At 43.3% G+C, this 21437-nt stretch overlaps 1 protein-coding gene across 1 annotated transcript in view; it reads left to right on the top strand.

The window, feature by feature from the left end:
• The window catches only part of LOC135512256 (echinoderm microtubule-associated protein-like 6), a 95608-nt gene that overhangs the window by 25439 nt on the left and 48732 nt on the right, over positions 1-21437 (top strand). The window contains exons 2-7 of the mRNA XM_064934086.1: positions 7327-7486; positions 9441-9539; positions 9707-9775; positions 10960-11145; positions 11527-11662; positions 20856-21057. Coding sequence (XP_064790158.1) covers positions 7327-7486; positions 9441-9539; positions 9707-9775; positions 10960-11145; positions 11527-11662; positions 20856-21057 — 852 coding nt within the window. The remainder of the gene's footprint in view (positions 1-7326; positions 7487-9440; positions 9540-9706; positions 9776-10959; positions 11146-11526; positions 11663-20855; positions 21058-21437) is intronic.

The following is a 21437-nucleotide window of genomic DNA, read 5'->3' on the forward strand; positions in this document are numbered from 1 at the left end:
TTGTCTCCCTCACTAACTTCAAGCAACAGCTGTCAGAGCAGCTCACAGATCATTGCACTTGCGCATAGCCCATCTGTAAATAGCCCATCCAACTACCTTACCTCCCTTACCTCATTTGCTCACACTGTATATATACTTTTTTCCCTACTGTATTATTGTATGTTTGTTTATTCCATGTGTAACTCTGTGTTGTTGTATGTGTCGAACTGCTTTGCTTTTTCTTGGCCAGGTCACAGTTGTAAATGAGAACCTGTTCTCAGCTTGCCTACCTGGTTAAATAAAGGTGAAATAAAAAAATACCCCATAATGACAAAGTGAGCACATTATTCCATTTTTTTCAAATATTTTGAAAATAAAATACATAAATATCTAATTTACATAAGTATTCCCACCCATTTGCTATGACACTTCAAGTTGAGCTCAAGTGCATCCAATTTCCTTTGACCATCCTTGAGATGTCGCTACAACTTTTTTGGAGTCTACGTGTGGCCAATCCAATTGTTTGGACATGATTTAGAAAGAAACATACCTGTCTATATAAGGCCCCACAGTTGACAGTGCATGTCAGAGCAGAAACTATACCACGAAGTCCAAGGAACTGTCTGTAGGTCTCCTAGATATAATTGTGATGAGGCATATATCTGGGGAAGGGAATAAAACAATTTCTCGAGTGTTTCCAAGAGCATGGTGGTCTCACTGGGAAATTGAAAAAATATGTAACTGCCCAGACTGCCTAGAGCTGGCCATCCGACCAAACTGAGCAACTGGGCAAGAAGGACCTTGGTCAGGGAGTTGACCAAGAACCGAATGGCCACTCTGACAGAACTACAGACTTCCTTGGCTGAGATGGGAGAACCTGCCAGAAGGACAACCGTCACTACAGCACTTCACCAATCTGGGCTTTATGGGAGAGTGGCCAGATGGAAGCCGCTCCTGAGAAGAAGGCACATGACAGCACTCCTGGTGTTTGCAAAAGGACACATGAAAAACTCTGAGATCATAAGGCAAAAGATTATGTGGTCTGATGAGACAAAAATGTAACACTTTGGCATGAATGCAAATCAAATCAAATTGATTTGTCACATACACATGGTTAGCAGATGTTAATGCGAGTGTAGCGAAATGCTAGTGCTTCTAGTTCAGAAAATACAGGAATAACCAACGAGTAATCTAACCTAACAATTCCAAAACTACTACCTTATACACACAAGTGTAAAGGGATAAAGAATATGTACATAAGGATATATGAATGAGTGATGGTACAGAACGGCATATGCAAGATGCAGTAGATGGTATCGAGTACAGTATATACATATGAGATGAGTAATGTAGGGTATGTAAACAAAGTGGCATAGTTTAAAGTGGCTAGTGATACATTTTTTACATCAATTTCCATCAATTCCCATTAATAAAGTGTCTGGAGTTGAGTCGGTGTGTTGGCAGCAGCCACTCAATGTTAGTGGTGGCTGTTTAACAGTCTGATGGCCTTGAGATAGAAGCTGTTTTTCAGTCACTCGGTCCCAGCTTTGATGCACCTGTACTGACCTCACCTTCTGGATGATAGCGGGGTGAACAGTCAGTGGCTCGGATGGTTGTTGTCCTTGATGATCTTTATGGCCTTCCTGTGACATCGGGTGGTGTAGGTGTCCTGGAGGGCAGGTTGTTTTCCCCCGGTGATGCGTTGTGCAGACCTCACTACCCTCTGGAGAGCCTTACGGTTGTGGGCGGAGCAGTTGCCGTACCAGGTGGTGATACAGCCTGACAGGATGCTCTCGATTGTGCATCTGTAGTTGTTTGTGAGTCCTTTTGGTGACAAGCCGAATTTCTTCAGCCTCCTGAGGTTGAAGAGGCGCTGCTGCGCCTTCTTCACGACACTGTCTTCGTGGGAGGACCAATTTCAGTTTGTCCGTGATGTGTACGCCGAGGAACTTAAAACTTACTACCCTCTCCAATACTGTCCCATCGATGTGGATAGGGGGGTGCTCCCTCTGCTGTTTCCTGAAGTTCACAATCATCTCCTTTGTTTTGTTGACGTTGAGTGTGAGGTTATTTTCCTGACACCACACTCCGAGGGCCCTCACCTCCTCCCTGTAGGCCGTCTCGTCGTTATGGGTAATCAAGCCTACCACTGTAGTGTCGTCCGCAATCTTGATGATTGAGTTGGAGGCGTCGTGGGTGAACAGGGAGTACAGGAGAGGGCTCAGAACGCACCCTTGTGGGGCCCCTGTGTTGAGGATCAGCGGGGTGGAGATGTTGTTACCTACCTTCACCACCTGGGGGCGGCCCGTCAGGAAGTCCAGTAGCCAGTTGTGGTTACCTGAGCTAAACATTTTCTCGAGAAAACCAGGCACAGCTCATTACCTGTCTAGCACCATCACTACCATAAAAGCATGGTGGTGGCAGCATCATGTTATGGGGATGCTTTTAGCAGAAGGGACCTGGAGACTGGTAAGGATAGAGAGAACAATGAATGGAGCCAAATACATGCACATCTTTGAGAACCTGCTTCAGATTGCAAACAACCTTAGACCTGGGGCAAAGATTTACGTTCCAACAGGACAATGACCCCAAGCATACAGCCAAAGCAACGCTGGAAAGTCCTTGAGTGGCCCAGCCAAAGCCCAGATTTGAATCCCATTGAAAATCTGTGAAAAGACTTGAAGGATTTCTTCACTGCCACTCTCCCATCTAACTTAACAGAGCTTGAGAAAATCTGCAAGGAAGAAAATGCCAAATGCAGATGTCCAAAACTGATACAGACAATCCCAAGATGATTCAAATCTGTAGTCACAGCCAAAGGTGCTTCTACAACATATTAAGATTTATCAGATATTTCTGAATTTCATTTTCAAGACATTTGCACAAATTTCTAAAAACATGTTCTCACTTCGTCATTATGAGGTATTGTGTATAGATAGGTGGAAAAAAATGTAATCAATTTTGAATCCAGAGTGTAATGCAACAAAATGTGGAATAAGTGAAGGGGTATGAATACCTTCTGAATGCACTCTACCCTTCAATTTATCACAATATTGTGTTCTTAACAGAAATCAGTATGCTACATAAGGATATATTTTGTAGGACGTTTTGTTGGTTGAGGATGGTTTGCTCATGTGTAGGTGAGGTTTGTTGTGCACGTCTGCTGATATTTCACCTCTAGTTAGACTTTCATTCTTAATCTTGATTCCTGTGTCCTTGGCTGTCCAGTTGTCAAGGCAACCATGCTGTCAGCAGGTTGGTTGTTGTTAGTGAATTGTGTGTTAGATCAGACATATTGGCTCACATGAGATCATACTGTTCACATAAGGCGCCGGCGGGCAGTGGACATTTAAAAAAAAAAAAAAACTGAAAAATGACATTTACATACATTGCATTACGAAAGTATTCAGACCCCTGGACGTTTTCCGTATTTTGTTATGTTTCAGCCTTATTCTAAAATTGATTCAATATTATTTTTCCTCGTCTATCTACACACCATAACAACAAAGCAAAAACAGGTTTATACCTTTTTTTGCAAATTTATAACAAAACAACAACCCAGAAATACCTTATTTACATAAGTATTCAGACCCTTTGCTATGCAATTCGAAATTGAGCTCCTGTTTCCATTGATCATCCTTGAGATGTTTCTACAACTTGATTAGAGTAAGTTGAATTGATTGGACATGGTTTTTGAAAAGTCACACACCTATCTATATAAGGTCCCACAGTTGACAGTGCATGTCAGAGCAGAAACCAAGCCATGAGGTCGAAGGAATTGCTCTAGACACAGGAATGTGTCGAGACACAGATCTGGGGAAGGGAACCAAAAAATGTCTACAGCATTGAAGGTCCCCAAGGACATAGTGGCTTTCATCATTCTTAAATTGAAGAACTTTCGAACCACCAAGACTCTTCCTAGAGCTGGCCGCCCACCCAAACTGCAAAATCGGGGGAGAAGGGCCTTGGTCAGGGAGGTGACCAAGAACCTGATGGCCACTCTGACAGAGCTCCAGAGTTCCTCTGCGGAGATGGAAGAACCTTCCAGAATGACAGCCATCTCTGCAGCACTCCACCAATCAGGCCTTTTTATGGTAGAGTGGCCAGACGGAAGCCACTCTTCAGTAAAAGGCACATGATAGCCCGCTTGGAGTTTGTCAAAAGGCACCATGAGAAACAAGATTCTATGTCTGATGAAACCAAGATCAAACACTTTGGACTGAATGCCAAGCGTTACGTCTGGAGGAAACCTAGCTCCATCCATACGGTAAAGCATGGTGGTAGCAGCATCATGCTGTGGGAATATGTTTCAGCTGCAGGGACTTGGAGACTAGTCAAGATCAAGGGAAAGATTAATGGAGCAATGTGCAGAGAGATCCTTGATGAAAACCTGTTCCAGAGCACTCAGGACCTCAGACTTGGGCGAAAGTTCACATTCCAACAGGACAACGACCCTAAGCACACAGCCAAGACAACGCAGGAGTGGCTTCAGGACAAGTCTCTGAATGTCCTTGAGTGGTCCAGTCAGAGCCCAGACTTGAACCCGATCGAACATCTCTGGAGTGACCTGAAAATAGCTGTGCAGCGACACTCCCCATCTAACCTGACAGAGCTTGAGAGGATCTGCAGAGAATAATTGGAGAAATTCTCCATATACAGGTGTGCCAAGCTTGTAGTGTCATACCCAAGAAGACTTGAGGCTGTAATCGCTGCCAAAGGTGCTTCAACAAAGTACTGAGGAAAGGGTCTGAATTGTTATGTAAATTAGATATTTCTGTTTTTTTATTTTTAATACATTTGCTAAAATTTCTAAAAACGATTTTTGCTTTGTCGTTATGCGGTATTGTGTTTAGATTAATGAGGGGGGAAAACGATTTAATCAATTCTAGAGTAAGACTGTAACGTAACAAAGTGTGGAAAAAGTCAAGGGGTCTGAATACTTTCTGAATGCACTACAACCATTTACACCCCTTTCTGGGTATGTTTCTCAGAGCTTTCCACATCTGGATTGTGCAACATTTTCCCATTATTCATTTCAAAATTCTTCAAGCTCTGTCGAATTGGTTGTTGATCATTGCTAGACAACCATTTTAAAGTCTTGCCGTAGCTTTTCAAGTAGAATTAAGTCCAAGCTGTAACTCTGCATCTCAGAAACAGTCACTGTCTTCTTGGTTTGCAACTCCAGTGTAGATTTGGCCTTGTGTTTTAGGTTACGGCCCTGCTGAAAGGTAAATTCGTCTCCCAGTGTCTGGTGGAAAGCTGACTGAAGCAGGTTTTCCTCTAGGAGTTTGCCTGTGCTTAGCCACCACAATGGCCAAACATAACACTTTATTCAGAACAAAAAGTTAATTGCTTTGCCTCATTTTTTTAAATATCACTTTATTGTGGCTCTGATTTCCTTCCCCTGGGGAATTCCCTGCACCACTCTGCAGAGGAGAGGAATGTCACATTACTGTTTGTTTGTGTGACGGGAGTCCGATAATGCAGTCCGGTCCCACTGGGACTGACTCTGTGTCCTTCACTAGCATTTTGTCTATGAATAATGCATTAGTACAATAAATGATCTCATCAATTATATAATTTGTATGCATAATGATTTTACATATGTTCTTTTATGGAGTGAAAAAAAGACAAGTTGGTTTCTCTTTAAAATACATATTTTTCTTTCTGGCTCATGTTGTTTATGTAATCTAACCACTGGTAAAGGCATAGTGTACATACTTATCAAAGAATGTATTGAAAACTGCACAGTACTGTATGCATAACATTAAATACCCCGAACACATTCATCATGATTGTAGCTGTCAATAAATCAGAAGGTTCATCCATCAGTCACAGTACAGTGAGTTCCTCTCAGGCTGGCTGGGTTGCCATCACACACTGCATGAATGGAGCATCTTCTGATGCATCTCTTCACGTGCAGTCCCTCTGCTCCTGCTCCTGACCCTGGCAACCCAACAGCCCATTGAAACACATGAGCCAGCAAATCTGCCCTCATGTCGTAGTCTCTCCATCTCCATCAGCTAGCTTTGCACTTCTGCTCATACCCATGTGCTATATTAGGTCCAGCTGGGATGTTGACTGTCTGGGAGTGCATGCTTCCATACTGCGTGGGAAACCTCCCGAACAGTCAGCTGAGTAGAGTTGAGCTCTCTCTCCCATTCTGTCTTTCTCTCACTCAAATTGCATGAGTGTTTCTCCATTTCTCCCCCTACCTCCATTCCTTTTCTCACAGCTTTTATTTATCCCTTCTTCCTCCCTCTCTACTTCCTCATTCTCTCCTCTGCTCCAGGCAGAGCTCCAAGCCCAGATTTACAGCCATGAGCTTCATGCAGAAAGAGGCTTTGAGATGAAAGAGTCTGAGACAGTCAGACGGAGCACACAGAGAGAGAAAGATATTCACAGACTGAGAAAGTGTTGAAAGAGAAAGAGAGAGCAAGACATGAAAATGTGCTTTGCGGTGTGTACTACCATGTCTGCTTTGTAGTGTATACTACCATGTCTGCTTTGTAGTGTGTACTACCATGTCTGCTTTGTAGTGTATACTACCATGTCTGCTTTGTAGTGTATACTACCATGTCTGCTTTGTAGTGTCAGGTTATTTCTCTTGATAGAAATTGTAATTTTCCACCCATTTTTACGATTGGACTATTTTCAATGCCAAGGCTCAGTTTGGTAGGCTACCGCTTGTCCTCTGTACGGTGTCCATGGTCAAGGTCACAGAGGGCACACCGTGTTGAGCGGAATTGAGCACGGTATTCTCCCCAGTCCATTGGTGGTGTGATGATCCCTGACCCTGTGTGGCTGATGCAACTAACACACTAATGTCTGACGCTCGGGCAGGCCCCAGTAATGATGCCATTAACCTCATGTATTTATAGAACACTGGTGCACCTTTCATAAAGGAGCACAATGACCTGTGGGTACTCTTCAGCAGGACTCTTCTCTCCCTAGAGAGAGAAAGAGAGATACAGATATAAAAATAGAGGGGTGGCAGAGAGAGAAAGGGGGAAAGAGAGAGGGGAGATAGAGAGATAATGAGGAACATGTGGAGAGAGGGAAGGATAGAGAGAAAGATGGAGAAAGGGAACGAGGGAGGCAGGTTGGCGCCTGGAGCTACCAAGGACCCACTGTGGCGTCTGCAACCTATGAGTTTCAGATTGTACACATAAGGCTGAAAATGGTTATTGACAAAGTATCAAACACTGTGTATACTGACATGATTATTAATGTCAACAATGAGTCAAGCACATGGTTTAACCAGAAAGAGCAACAGGTTATATACATGTTTAATCCAAACGTCTTGCGCTGGAATTTCCTGTTATGTCTCCTCTCCTGTTTCTCCAGCCTTGCCCTTCATCCTGAGAGGTCACTGGTGGCAACAGGTCAGGTGGGGAAGGAGCCCTACATCTGTGTGTGGGACACCTTCAGTGCACAGACCATCTCTATCCTCAAGGACGGACACTCCCATGGGGTGGCCTGCCTGGCTTTCAGCGCAGATGGACAGGTGAGACACACACCACCTCATGCCAGCAAGCATGCACACAAGCAGACTTGCACACACACACACACACACACACACACACACACACACACACACACACACACACACAGCCAAGCACGCACCACTTCACACACACACACTTCACCTCACGCATACAGGCACACCTCTCATCCAACTTTTCTCTGAGTGGATGGGTTCCTGTACTATTACCCTGTTACCAAGGCAAATCTGTTTGATGATCTGAGTCTGACTGAAAAACAACAATACTCTGACACACAGCAATGTGAATGCTCCATCATTGAAGGGTCATAATTCATAGATTTCTCCCAATTATATCATATGTAAATGTGCCTTATGTCTCACATAGCCTATAGCCATGGGAATGGTATTGTGGTGGTGGGTTGCTGAGAAGTGAAGCCTGCTGGGTAACTGTGCAGGTTGGGGATGATATACGGCTCTGCCATGAATCATGATGGCCCATGTTTACTGGGGGGAATGCTGGGACAGCACCAATCTCCTATGACCTTTAGCTTGATGTATGGGGCTCCGTGAGAGTCTCCTACAGCAGCAGCCTGTTGACGTCCCCCATACAAGACCAGTAGTCTACACACAGGAAAGATTGAAGGGGAAAGGGAGGGGATGGAGGGAGGGAGGGAAGGAAGGAAGGAAGGAAGGAAGGAAGGAAGGAAGGAAGGAAGGAAGGAAGGAAGGAAGGAAGGAAGGAAGGAAGGAAGGAAGGAAGGAAGGAAGGAAGGAAGGAAGGAAGGAAGGAAGGAAGGAAGGAAGGAAGGAAGGAAGGAAGGAAGGATGGCTGCTGTTGTCATTGCCTTCATTGTGGTTTTGGAGTTGACAAATGCAATGTCATGTCAGAGGAGGCTGCGGCTGGTGAAGAATGTGTCTGGGTTGGAGAGGGAGGGGGAGAAAGAGGAAGGGTGGGTGAATAGAGCCATGGCTAATGCTACCAGGGCGAATGCAACAAGTCTTATCACCTCCTGCCACTGACCACCAGTCCACATTACTGCTGCACTGTAATGGAGACCAACCAGGGAGGGGCAGTAAACAAGGTTTACCTCAGACCCTTAGTCAATCATAGAGACATTTAGGCCTTTTCATTTTATTAGCTCCATTCTGAAATGCATTAAATGGCTGATTTCTTGGAAACCCTGTGGGTAGAGCAGGTAAACAACTCTGGGAGATGTCATATAACATAGATGGATGTCTTGTTTGGTTGGGATTTAAATGGGTTTATGGATGAATGGTTGTGGCAAACCACAAATATGACAAAACATGTCTTCCTGCTGAAAAGAGAATGTATTCTCTATCACTGAAATGTATTAATTAATGGAAACACACATTACCGTTTCATTGTAAAGTCAACAGCACATCAGGTCAACTAACATTTGGCATTCATCTCCTCTCTTTTGTAGTCAGTAGAATGGCCCATACTTATTTTATATTGGAGCATCAAATCTGAAATATCCCTACATTTAGGTCTAATTTATTTTCTATCTTAATGTTTCATTGTCACCCCAATATTCACCCAGAGACAGTTGTCCATATGTTCCTAAAGGCCAAGCTCTTTTGTCTAGGTCATAAAATGGGTAATTAACAATTAACTCGCTGAATGGTAATTGACGCCAGACTAATTGGAAACAATTTGCATTCCATTCCTTTCTACAGCCGGTGTGATAAAATAAAGAAGGCTTTTGAATAGTGCTGTTTAAGGTCCTACTGTATTATCTGCACATGTCTGCACTGCCTGTGTGTGTCTCTGCAGCCGTCACATAGAACAATTCTGTCATATGTCCCTTCATAGAGATAAATTGATTATGAAAATATGACTATTTGCCTCCGTTTGCATTAATTAAGATGTATTCATCTTCCTCCATTGAATAGAAACAGTCTCTCTCCTTTATTCGCAGATCAATTCATGGTTTCCCCCTTTTCTCATTTTCAGCGGCTGGCTTCTGTGGGGCTGGATGCCAAAAATACAGTGTCTGTTTGGGACTGGAAGAAAGGAAAGGTTCTGGCCACTGCGACAGGACATTCAGACAGGGTAAGCTGTCGTGTGTGCTGTGCGCACGTTGGCATTTGAGTGTGTGTGCGTTGTGTATTGTTTCAGTTGTAGTGAGTACACGTGTGAGTACACAGTGTGTGTGCGACATGGCGTTCTGTGTGAAGGACAGGAAATGCATGTGTGTTAATGGCTTGGCTGTCTTTCAGATCTTCGATATATCTTGGGATCCCTTTCAGCAGAACCGGCTGGTGAGCTGTGGGGTAAAACACATAAAGGTGAGCTTCACAATAACAACACGGTCTGCTCTGTGCTGTCCAGTCAGTCCATACATTACCTTTGAGCCAAGTTCAAAAATAACACATGAGAAGCTATCAATGTTGAGATGGGTTACCCTCACTCAGTGCAGCCGGGCATCAGTCTATTCAAGTTATTGAACATGTCATACGTTTATACGGTTGTTGTTAAAAGCTGCCTTTGGAACAACCTCATAAACAATATGACATGTTGTCAGTGGAGGAGTAACAGGGCGCTATCAGATATTCTAGCAGTAGAATGAGAAAGTGGTGTTAGGGGGACTGGGGCATATTGTTTTCAATGGGTACGCGTGAAGAGCAGTTGGAGGACGCCAGTTTCTATTCAGTCAAAAGCAGTAATCTGTTCTGTCATTCCCCTCCGGAAGGGCTGTCTCCTACTGTACACACAAGCACACAAACACACACACACACACACACACACACACACGCACACACACGCACACACACGCACGCACACACACACACACACACACACACACACACACACACACACACACACACACACACACACACACACACACACACACACACACACACACACACACACACACACACACACACACACGCGCACAAAAGAACACACAACACTGAACTTACAGAAGAGCCCTCAGTTTACAATAAATATGTAAATACATATGCCTCAAACACAGTAGCAATGGACAATCAGTTTTCTTGTTGTTTTGTTTGTATATATATCAATATATTTATGCATATCCAGTTATGGTACGAGAACTAAATAGTTGAGCCTATTGTGCCTTTTGGCCATAAAACAGCTTTCATGGACAGGGAATCTTCTTAACTGACCGCTGTGAGCTTTATTAGAAATAAGCCCCATGCTATCTACCCTGAGGTGATCAGGCTGGCAAATGAGCAGTCGTGATTTAGAGCAACGGTTCTCCAAACGCACTGTGACAGCAGCTGATCTCTGAGCTCATGTTCTCTCTCTCTACCCTATATCCTTTGCTGTCATCATCCACCTTATGTTCTTTTTTCTTTCCTCCCATTGCCTTTTTTATCCACCTTTCTCTTCACCTCTCTAATTATCTTGCTTCCTTCCCCTACCTATGCCTACTTGTACATCTCTCTCATTTCATGTCTCATCTCTCCTTCTCCTTTCACTCGCTTCCCCCTCTCCATGTCTCTAGTTCTGGGCTCTCTGTGGCAATGCGTTGACGCCCAAACGGGGGATATTCGGGAAGACGGGGGATCTACAGACCATTTTGTGTGTGGCATCGGCTAAAGATGATGTCACATACTCTGGGGCGTTGAATGGGGATATCTACGTGTGGAAAGGACTGAACCTTTTGCGCACGGTGCAAGCCGCTCATGGAGTGAGTGAAATACGTCACTCTAATTCTCAAGACCCATTGATTGTACACTTCCAGACACCCAAACACCTGCTCCAGCTAAACCCCATCCCTCTCATGCCTATAATCTCTTACACCCCTACACTGAAGCAACTCAATCCACCTTACTCAATTCTCCTTCCCTCCCTCTGCATCCCTACCCTGAAACCTTCTTTGTAAATCTCTAAGGCCTTTAAAAGCATTGAAAATAATGATTTTGCCCCCTTTTTGTGTCTCCAATACGGAAATAGACTTTTGACCCACATTCCTATTGAAATCATATCCCTTTCCAAGTACCTTTTTCTATGCACAGAACCGTTTGATAATCCCCCTGCCTATGACTAAAGTTGACTGCACTGTGTGTAGGCTGGGATCTTCAGCATGTATGCCTGTGAGGAGGGCTTCGCCACGGGGGGACGTGACGGTTGTGTCAGGCTTTGGGATCTGGACTTCAAGCCTATCACCAAGATCGACCTTCGGGAGGCTGAGCAGGGGTATAAAGGTAGGCCTCAGGAACCTGGTTTAACTACCAGCTCTTGGTGATAATATATAATGGTTCTAATTAAAAAGCCAATTGCATAAGCTAATGATGCTAAAGTTAGTGCAAGACTTATATCCCCAAGTCACACTTCTGATCATCCCAAACAACGAGGCTTTAAAGTCAATGGCCTCATGAAAAGTTGCAATTTATTTGGGGTATTTCTTTCTGGTATTCACCTCTTTGCATTCTTGTCAAAATGTGGTTATGCAGTTTGTAACCCCGACTGCATACAGATGAAATATGATATGTCCATGTTGGTTGGCTCTACCTGTGATGTATGATCATACAGTAACATATCGCAATATAATTTTGGACGATATTATACTGAACAAAAATATAAACACAACATGTAAAGTGTTTCATGAGTTGAAATAAAAGATCCCAGAAATTTTCCAAACGCACAAATAGTTTATTTCTCTCAAATGGTGTGCACAAATTTGTTTCCATCCCTGATAGTGAGCATTTCTACTTTGCCAAGACTATCCATCCACCTGATAGGTGTGGCATATCAAGAAGCTGATTAAACAGCATGATCATTAAACATGTGTCACTTGTGCTGGGGACAATAAAAGGCGACTCTAAAATGTGCGGTTTTGTCACACAACACAATGCCACAGATGTCTCAAGATTTGAGCAAGCGTGCAATTGCATGCTGACTGCAGGAATGCCCACTGGAGATGTTGCCAGAAAATTGAATGTTCATTTATTTACCATAAGCTGCCTCCAACGTCATTTTAGAGAATTGGACAGTACATCCAACCGGCCTCACAACCGCAAAACCATGTGTAACCATGCCAGCCCAGGACCTCCACATCAGCCATCTTCATCTGCGGGATGGTCTGAGACCAGCCACTCAGAAATCTGATGAAACTGTGGGTTTACACAACCAAATACCTTCTGCACAAACTATCACAAACCATCTAAGGGAAGCTCATCTGCGTGCCTCATCGTCCTCAGCAGGGTCTTGACCTGACTGCAGTTTGGCATCTTAACTGACGTCAGTGGCAAATGCTCACCTTCAATGGCCACTGGCACGCTGGAGAAGTATGCTCTTCGCGGATGAATCCCGGTTTCAACTGTACCAGGGTGATGGCAGGCAGCGTGTATGGCGTTGTGTGGGTGAGCGGTTTACTGTTGTCATAGTTCTGTGGTTATGGTATGGGCAGGCATAAGCCAAGGACAATGAACACAATTATAGAATCGGAAACATCGCAATACATATCGTATCGGCAGCTATGTATCGTGATAATATCGTATCGTGAGGTCCCTGGCCATTTCCAGCCCTATTCTGTATTCAATACTTGAATTGATACAGACAGGAGCAGGTGTGAAGGTAGCATGGGGCTAAATGGTTGGTGAGTGTTAGCCCTCTCATCAATTAAACATCACAATCTAAGCTGTGTGCATTTGCAGGCAGGCCCTTCACAGGCTCGTGGGAGACGTCAGGGGCCACAGCTGAACAAACCATGTCATAGTCTGCATGTTTGTGCTTGTCCCTGGGGTATGATGGGTAATTAGGGTAGCTGGGTGATGGAGAGACAGAGGATAAGAGGCATGTCCTTATGAGGAGATCCATCTAAGCACACAGGGTTGTGTGTGCACTGTGCTGTCTATGGATTTAAGGGTCAGAGTCCACGCTTCTGTGGCAGAGGTGTGTGAATAGGTCGATCCAGACACTGATGTATTTGTACAGGGGGTAAAATACTGTAACCAGGGATAATGTGTAGGTCACTTCAGTCAGTGTGTTTGTGCTGCCTAATAGAGGCCGATGTGTGTTTAGCTCATTGAGAGCCCTGCCATGATGATTTATTAGCCTGTCCCTGTGGATGTATCATTGACATCTGTTGACTGGGAACAGATACAGAGGACAGAGAGAGAGAGACCGACAGAGAGAGAGACCGCTAAATTCAAATATGCCACTCATCCATTTCCATTCATCTGAGCCAGAGCAGGCCATGTTAATCCAATCAGACAGAGAAACGAAAGATGGTTATATTCTAGGGGCCTGAGAGAGTTTGACTGTGAGGTATGGATAAAACAGAATAGAGAATTTAAGATAAAAAAAAAATCGAAACCTTTGACAGATGACATTTAGTAAACTCCCCTTTTTCATAACATTTTCATGTGGATTCCTGTTGCTCTATGCCTCCTGCTACATTGAGGAAACCATCAGTGGCACTCATGTATTATCAATGAGGGTCTTCTCTCTTCCCTTCCTCTGCTCCTCTGTTCTCCTCCTCTGTTCTGAGCAGTGGCTGCCTGGCTGTCTGTGGTTAAAGCAGAGAAAAGCTCTGTGTCCCCAGCCAGCCCCAGCGGTGGGGAATACTAATATCTGAAAGCCCCACAGACACCGGGTTCACCCTGGGATTAGATAATGGCATTGTTGGGTGTTTGTTGGCCAGTCAAAGTATTGTAACCAGTGGCAATTTTAACATGTAAATGTTGGTGGAGCAAAAACATTTTTTTAAAGCCACTACACAACACTACACAACACTAAACAATACACTACTCTCTGTTCATCATATATGCATAGTCACTAACCATATCTACATGTACATACTACCTCAATCAGCCTGACTAACCGGTGTCTGTATGTAGCCTCGCTACTTTTATAGCCTCGCTACTTTATATAGCCTGTCTTTTTACTGTTGTTTTATTTCTTTACTAACCTATTGTTCATCTATCTTTATCTTTATGTACATATTCTTTATCCCTTTACACGTGTGTTTATAAGGTAGTAGTTTTGGAATTGTTAGGTTAGATTACTCGTTGGTTATTACTGCATTGTCGGAACTAGAAGCACAAGCATTTCGCTACACTTGCATGAACATCTGCTAACCATGCTAACCATGCTAACCATCATACCTTTTTTTCACTACTGGTTAGAGCCTGTAAGTAAGCATTTCGCTGTAAGGTGTATTCGGTGCACGTGACAAATAAACTTTGATTTGATTAATTTCACTATATCGGTGCCCACAAACTGTTAGGGCCTACATAAAGCTGTCCCAACAGCAGAGTCCCAACATCTTACCACTGCTACACCTGGCTATCAGCGGAGCCTTGTCTTGTCGTAAAATAGTTCTTTCAGCCTCATTTACTGCCTTTAAAAAAACATTGCTGATATGTAAAAAACATTGCTGATATGGCTGACTTGCTTAAACAAAATGTGGTTTCTACTGACAATTGAGATGTACAAACTATGGCAGAAGGGAACGACGAGCGGATAAGAGGCAATACGTAATTTCGATTAAGACATTAATGGGAGTGCTAGGACAAACAATTTGGTATTTGGTATTTTATTAGGATCCCCATTAGCTGTTGCAAAAGCAGCAGCTACTCTTTCTGGGGTCCATACAAAACATGAAACATAATACAGAATGAGTAATACAGAACATCAATAGACAAGAACAGCTCAAGGACAGAACTACATACATTTTTTTAAAGGCACATGTAGACTACATATCAATACATACACATAAACTATCTAGGTCAAATAGGGGAGAGGCGTTGTGCCGTGAGGTGTTGCTTTATCTGTTTTTTTGAAACCAGGTTTGCTGTTAATTTGAGCAATATGAGATAGAAGGAAGTTTCCATGCAATTAGGGCTCTATATAATACTGTACGCTTTCTTGAATTTGTTCTGGATTTGGGGACTGTGAAAAGACCCCTGGTGGCATGTCTGGTGGGATAAGTATGTGTGTCAGAGCTGTGTGTAACTTGACTATGCAAACAATTTGGGATTTTTGACACATTAATGTTTCTTATAAAAAGAAGTGATGCAGTCTGTCTCTCCTCAACTCTTAGCGAAGAGAAATTGGCATGCATAGTATTTATATGAACCCTCTGATTACAATTAAGAGCAAAACGTGCCGCTCTATTTGATCAGCACTTTTGAAATGTATAGCGACAGAATTCAGAACAATGGCCTTTCTTACATTTGTTCTCTCTGTACATCAAGTCAGAACCGTAAGATAAATTAAGGGGGCATATAAGCAGACAATGATGATTACAATATTCAATGATTACATTTCTCTAAAACAGGCTATAGGCTACATGTGCACCACCAAGTTAGAACAGTAGGTGAAATTATGAAGGGAAAGGGACCAAATTATTAGGGTAAGGCACATGGGCTACTAACAACTTACTACACAACATACACGTAGTATTACTTTCTTAGCTACAGTATACATATCTCCCTGGTATATTACATAATTTATGCAACAGCATACAAGACATTTTTGGACTCACCTTGTTGTGCTGTACTCACTTGAACAGGAAGGTGGCGCGGCTGTCATCAAGTTTGTCATCAAACTTTGTCATCAAAGTCTGGCATTCTCTGGATTTATGGAGCTTTCAAGACAACTGGGAACTCAGGAAAAAAACAAGGTTGAATCATGATTCATCATCAGTGATCTTCAGGTCAGAGCTCTAGAAAGAGGCCCGAGTTCCCGACTTGCAATTCCGAGTTGGATGAACGTTCAAAACCTATTTTCAGAGATCCCAGTTTTCTGGAACTCACTGAAGTCAGATTTCTCATTTCTGAGTTTCCAGTTGTTTTGAGCGTGGCAGAAGTCATGCTGGATTGACAGCATGGCCAATGTTGAATGTTTTTAAGCTTTTTCAGACTTGGGACCACACACCTACTCCACTGAATAGCAGACCAGCGTTTGCTTTGTGATGCTTGCAGTTAGCAACTGATTCCTTCTAAATTACTCACTGTTGAATTTGCAATTTCCAATTTGTTCTGTAGTGTTTATGTCCAATGGCCAATGAGCACCGATAGATTTCTCTTCATTATTTCTCTTCATATGACAAGGATTAAAAAGCATTTGCCAGTAGATTGTCTACTTGATTCATGACATTTGAAAGTATGATGTTGATATGAACAGTCCAATCAAAGCTGCTGTAGATATAACATTATTTGACATCATTTTATCTGTGGCCAATGACCTTGAGACTTCTTGGATGGGCACTTCTAATATAACTCTATGGTAGCACCCAAGGGGCTGGAATTTTCGAGCTCTACCCTTAGATTTGCCGGGAACATAGTGTCCCCATGAGTGACAGAACACTGAGCCAATCACGGCGCAACTAGAGAACATTACCCAATCACGGCGCAACTAGAGAACATTACCAACCGCTATGCTCCATATTTTCCGCTGGCTGCCCCCCCCCCCCCCCCCCACCACAGAAATCACTGAGCTAGGCTGAAACACCTGCAATTTGGAGCTGCCTTACTCAAGAAGCAAAAAAGACCAAGTTTGTATGCAGCTTTATTAACTCTATTATTATTATTTATTTACAGTGCCTTGCGAAAGTATTCGGCCCCCTTGAACTTTGCAAACTTTTGCCACATTTCAGGCTTCAAACATAAAGATATAAAACTGTATTTGTTTGTGAAGAATCAACAACAAGTGGGACACAATCATGAAGTGGAACGACATTTATTGGATATTTCAAACTTTTTTAACAAATCAAAAACTGAAAAATTGGGCGTGCAAAATTATTCAGCCCCTTTACTTTCAGTGCAGCAAACTCTCTCCAGAAGTTCAGTGAGGATCTCTGAATGATCCAATGTTCACCTAAATGACTAATGATGATAAATACAATCCACCTGTGTGTAATCAAGTCTCCGTATAAATGCACCTGCACTGTGATAGTCTCAGAGGTCCGTTAAAAGCGCAGAGAGCATCATGAAGAACAAGGAACACACCAGGCAGGTCCGAGATACTGTTGTGAAGAAGTTTAAAGCCGGATTTGGATACAAAAAGATTTCCCAAGCATTAAACATCCCAAGGAGCACTGTGCAAGCGATAATATTGAAATGGAAGGAGTATCAGACCACTGCAAATCTACCAAGACCTGGCCGTCCCTCTAAACTTTCAGTTCATACAAGGAGAAGACTGATCAGAGATGCAGCCAAGAGGCCCATGATCACTCTGGATGAACTGCAGAGATCTACAGCTGAGATGGGAGACTCTGTCCATAGGACAACAATCAGTCGTATATTGCACAAATCTGGCCTTTATGGATGAGTGGCAAGAAGAAAGCCATTTCTTAAAGATATCCATTAAAAAGTGTTGTTTAAAGTTTGCCACAAGCCACCTGGGAGACACACCAAACATGTGGAAGAAGGTGCTCTGGTCAGATGAAACCAAAATGGAACTTTTTGGCAACAATGCAAAACGTTATGTTTGGCGTAAAAGCAACAGAGCTCATCACCCTGAACACACCATACCCACTGTCAAACATGGTGGTGGCAGCATCATGGTTTGGGCCTGCTTTTCTTCAGCAGGGACAGGGAAGATGGTTAAAATTGATGGGAAGATGGATGGAGCCAAATACAGGACCATTCTGGAAGAAAACCTGATGGAGTCTGCAAAAGACCTGAGACTGGGACGGAGATTTGTCTTCCAACAAGACAATGATCCAAAACATAAAGCAAAATCTACAATGGAATGGTTCAAAAAATAAACATATCCAGGTGTTAGAATGGCCAAGTCAAAGTCCAGACCTGAATCCAATCGAGAATCTGTGGAAAGAACTGAAAACTGCTGTTCACAAATGCTCTCCATCCAACCTCACTGAGCTCGAGCTGTTTTGCAAGGAGGAATGGGAAAAAATTTCAGTCTCTCGATGTGCAAAACTGATAGAGACATACCCCAAGCAACTTACAGCTGTAATCGCAGCAAAAGGTGGCGTTACAAAGTATTAACTTAAGGGGGCTGAATAATTTTGCAAGCCCAATTTTTCAGTTTTTGATTTGTTAAAAGAGTTTGAAATGTACAATAAATGTCGTTCCACTTCATGATTGTGTCCCACTTGTTGTTGATTCTTCACAAAAAAATACAGTTTTATATCTTTATGTTTGAAGCCTGAAATGTGGCAAAAGGTCGCAAAGTTCAAGGGGGCCGAATACTTTCGCAAGGCACTGTATTTACATTGTTTGCAAAGTGATATGTGACCCGTATTAATGTCAAAATAACATGCAAAACAGGCAACCCATCTTTTCCAAACACAAGTCAATCAAATTTCTTTAATGCCCTTTTTACAGAGCTACACAGAAACCCAGCCTAAAACCCCAAAGCAATGCAAATGTAGAAGCACGGTGGCTAGGAAAAACTCCCTAGAAAGGCAAGAACCTAGTAAGAAACCTAGAGAGGAACCAGGCTCTTAGGGGTGGCCATTCCTCTTCTGGCTGTGCCGGGTAGAAAGTATAAGAGTACATGGCCATTTAAGGCCAGATTGTTCTTCAAGATGTTCAAACGTTCATAGATGACCAGCAAGGTCAGTACCTCAGGTGTAAATGTCTGTTGGCTTTTCATACCCGAGCATTCAGAGGTCAAGACAGCAGATGCGGTAAAGGGAGGGAGAGTCAAAGCAGCAGGTCCGGGACACGGAAGCACGTCCGGTGAACAGGTCAGGGTTCCCTAGCCACAGTCAGAACAGTTGAAACTGGAGCAGCAGCACGACCAGGTGGACTGGGGACAGCCAGGAGCCATCAGGTCAGCTAGTCCTGAGGCGTGAACCTCCGGGAGGGGAGGGAGAGAGAGATAATTAAATTCACACAGGACAGCTGATAAGACAGGAGAATTACACCAGATGTAACAGACTGACCTTAGCCCCCCGGCACATAGACAATTGCAGCATAGAAACTGACACAGAGGTGGGTCGGGGGACACTGTGGCCCCATCCGACGATACCCCCGGACAGGGCAAACCAGGCAGGATATAACCCCACCCACTTTGCCAAAGCACAACCCCCACACCACTAGAGGGATATCAACAGACCACCAATTTACTACCCTGAGACAAGGCTGAGTATAGATAATTCTGAGTAGATAATTCCATAAAAATGGAGCTCTATAGGAGAAAGCCCTGCCTCCAGCTGTTTGCTTAGATATTCTAGGGACAATAAGAAGGCCTGCGTCTTGTGACCGTAGTGTACGTGTCGGTATGTATAGAAGGACCAAATCTGAGAAATTAGTAGAAATGCCAAAAACCTTCGTAATAGTTTGTGACTCTAGATTAGAACGTGCTCCCAATGATTTTTGTATCCTCCGTATTAAGGGATTTCCTACTTCTGTTCTTGAAAGTTTGAGTCCCAGTGAAGGTTTGATTCCTAACTATGGATCAGTTTTAGTGAGAGGAAATCTGAGATAAGAATCCACATTAATTACTTTTTAGAAATGGTTATCCCCCCAGGGTGTCAAAGCTGAAGTGTATTGTGCAGCCAATTAACTCTAGTTCATGTTACTCCGGTTGCCAGGGATTCTGTCCATACACACAGATTATGAGACTGGTTTCGGTTGCCAGGTATTCTGTTAGCTTATACAGATGTAGGATCTTAATTTGATCACTTTTGTAGTGTATTTGAGTTTTTAAAAGGCTTCTAAAATGTGTAATTGCCATTTTGAAATTTCAGACTTGATTTTCCCTAACAAAACATTCATCAACCCCTACAAAAATGTACATTAATTATAATTCACATTTCCTGTTGCTACAGGATTATTTTTCTGCTGTAGCAAACTGGCTAAAAGTAAGATCCTACATCTCTATATTGGCTGTAGCTGGTTTCTGGTTGCCATGTATTTTTATATATATTTTTCATATTGTGCGATGTTAGTGAGGTGTTGTTTTAGGAAGAGACTGAGGATTTGTAGCTGTGCTTTTCCTGACTGAGTTAGAGACTATTTAGTATTAGTGAGGGGCATTGGGTGATGTCTTGCATTGGGTGATGTCTTGCATTGGCTGATGTCTTGTTGCTTGAAGTGCCTTCACTGTAGCAGCTCAATCTGTTCCTCCCTCTAGAGATGTCTACTTCATTTCTCTCTCCTGAAATGAAAGTCTACCTGTATTAGTCACACATCACTCTGTGAAAAACTTGCCACCTGAAAGTTGTCTGAACGTAATAGTTTCTATCTCTGGATTGAAGTGTAATACACAATGAAATGGATTAGATGCTACCCTTCATCACCTGCTGAAGAACGGGTGTGATTGTATTCAATCCCCTTCTTTGGTTTTACACGACAGAGCATTCATTATTTGCGGTGTCTTTCTCATCCTCTGTCTCTCTCCATCCCTCTTTCTTTTTTTCTCTCCCTCCCTCCCTCCATCCATCCCTCCCCCTCCTTCCTCCCTCTCTTTCCCTCTCAGGGCTGTCTATCCGTAGTGTGTGTTGGAGGGCAGACCGTATCCTGGCGGGGACGCAGGACAGTGAGATCTTTGAGGTGATGGTTCGGGACAGAGACAAGCCTCTGCTCATCATGCAGGGTCACTGTGAGGGAGAGCTCTGGGCTCTGGACGTCCACCCCAAGAAACCACTTGCTGTGACCGGCAGTGATGACCGATCTGTCCGGTCAGTCTTAACTCCAGCAGTAATTTAGCTCGTACATCAGCTCCCTCAGAAGCATCTTTACACTAGCATCTTTATAGACCCAGTAGTTATCATCAGAGCTTTCTTCCCTAATTTATCCTTTCTCAGTTTACCCAGGCCACCATCCCTGTTCATTCTATTTTAATGTACCACTTCATCCAGACTTTTCATCTTAATTACATACACTCAGTGAACCCTGACCAGTAGTACTACTCGTCCTTCTTGGTTCACTGGTTCTCCTCTCCTTCAGACAGCCCTTAGTTTGTCAGACACTGTTCTACACATTTCTAACCGGGACAGTTCTAGCCCAGAGTTCAGCGCTAGCTATAGAAAAGTCACAATGCCAGCCTGTGCAAGGGACA

Source organism: Oncorhynchus masou, chromosome 24 (assembly GCF_036934945.1).
Source record: "Oncorhynchus masou masou isolate Uvic2021 chromosome 24, UVic_Omas_1.1, whole genome shotgun sequence".
In the NCBI taxonomy this organism is placed as follows: Eukaryota; Metazoa; Chordata; class Actinopteri; order Salmoniformes; family Salmonidae; genus Oncorhynchus; species Oncorhynchus masou.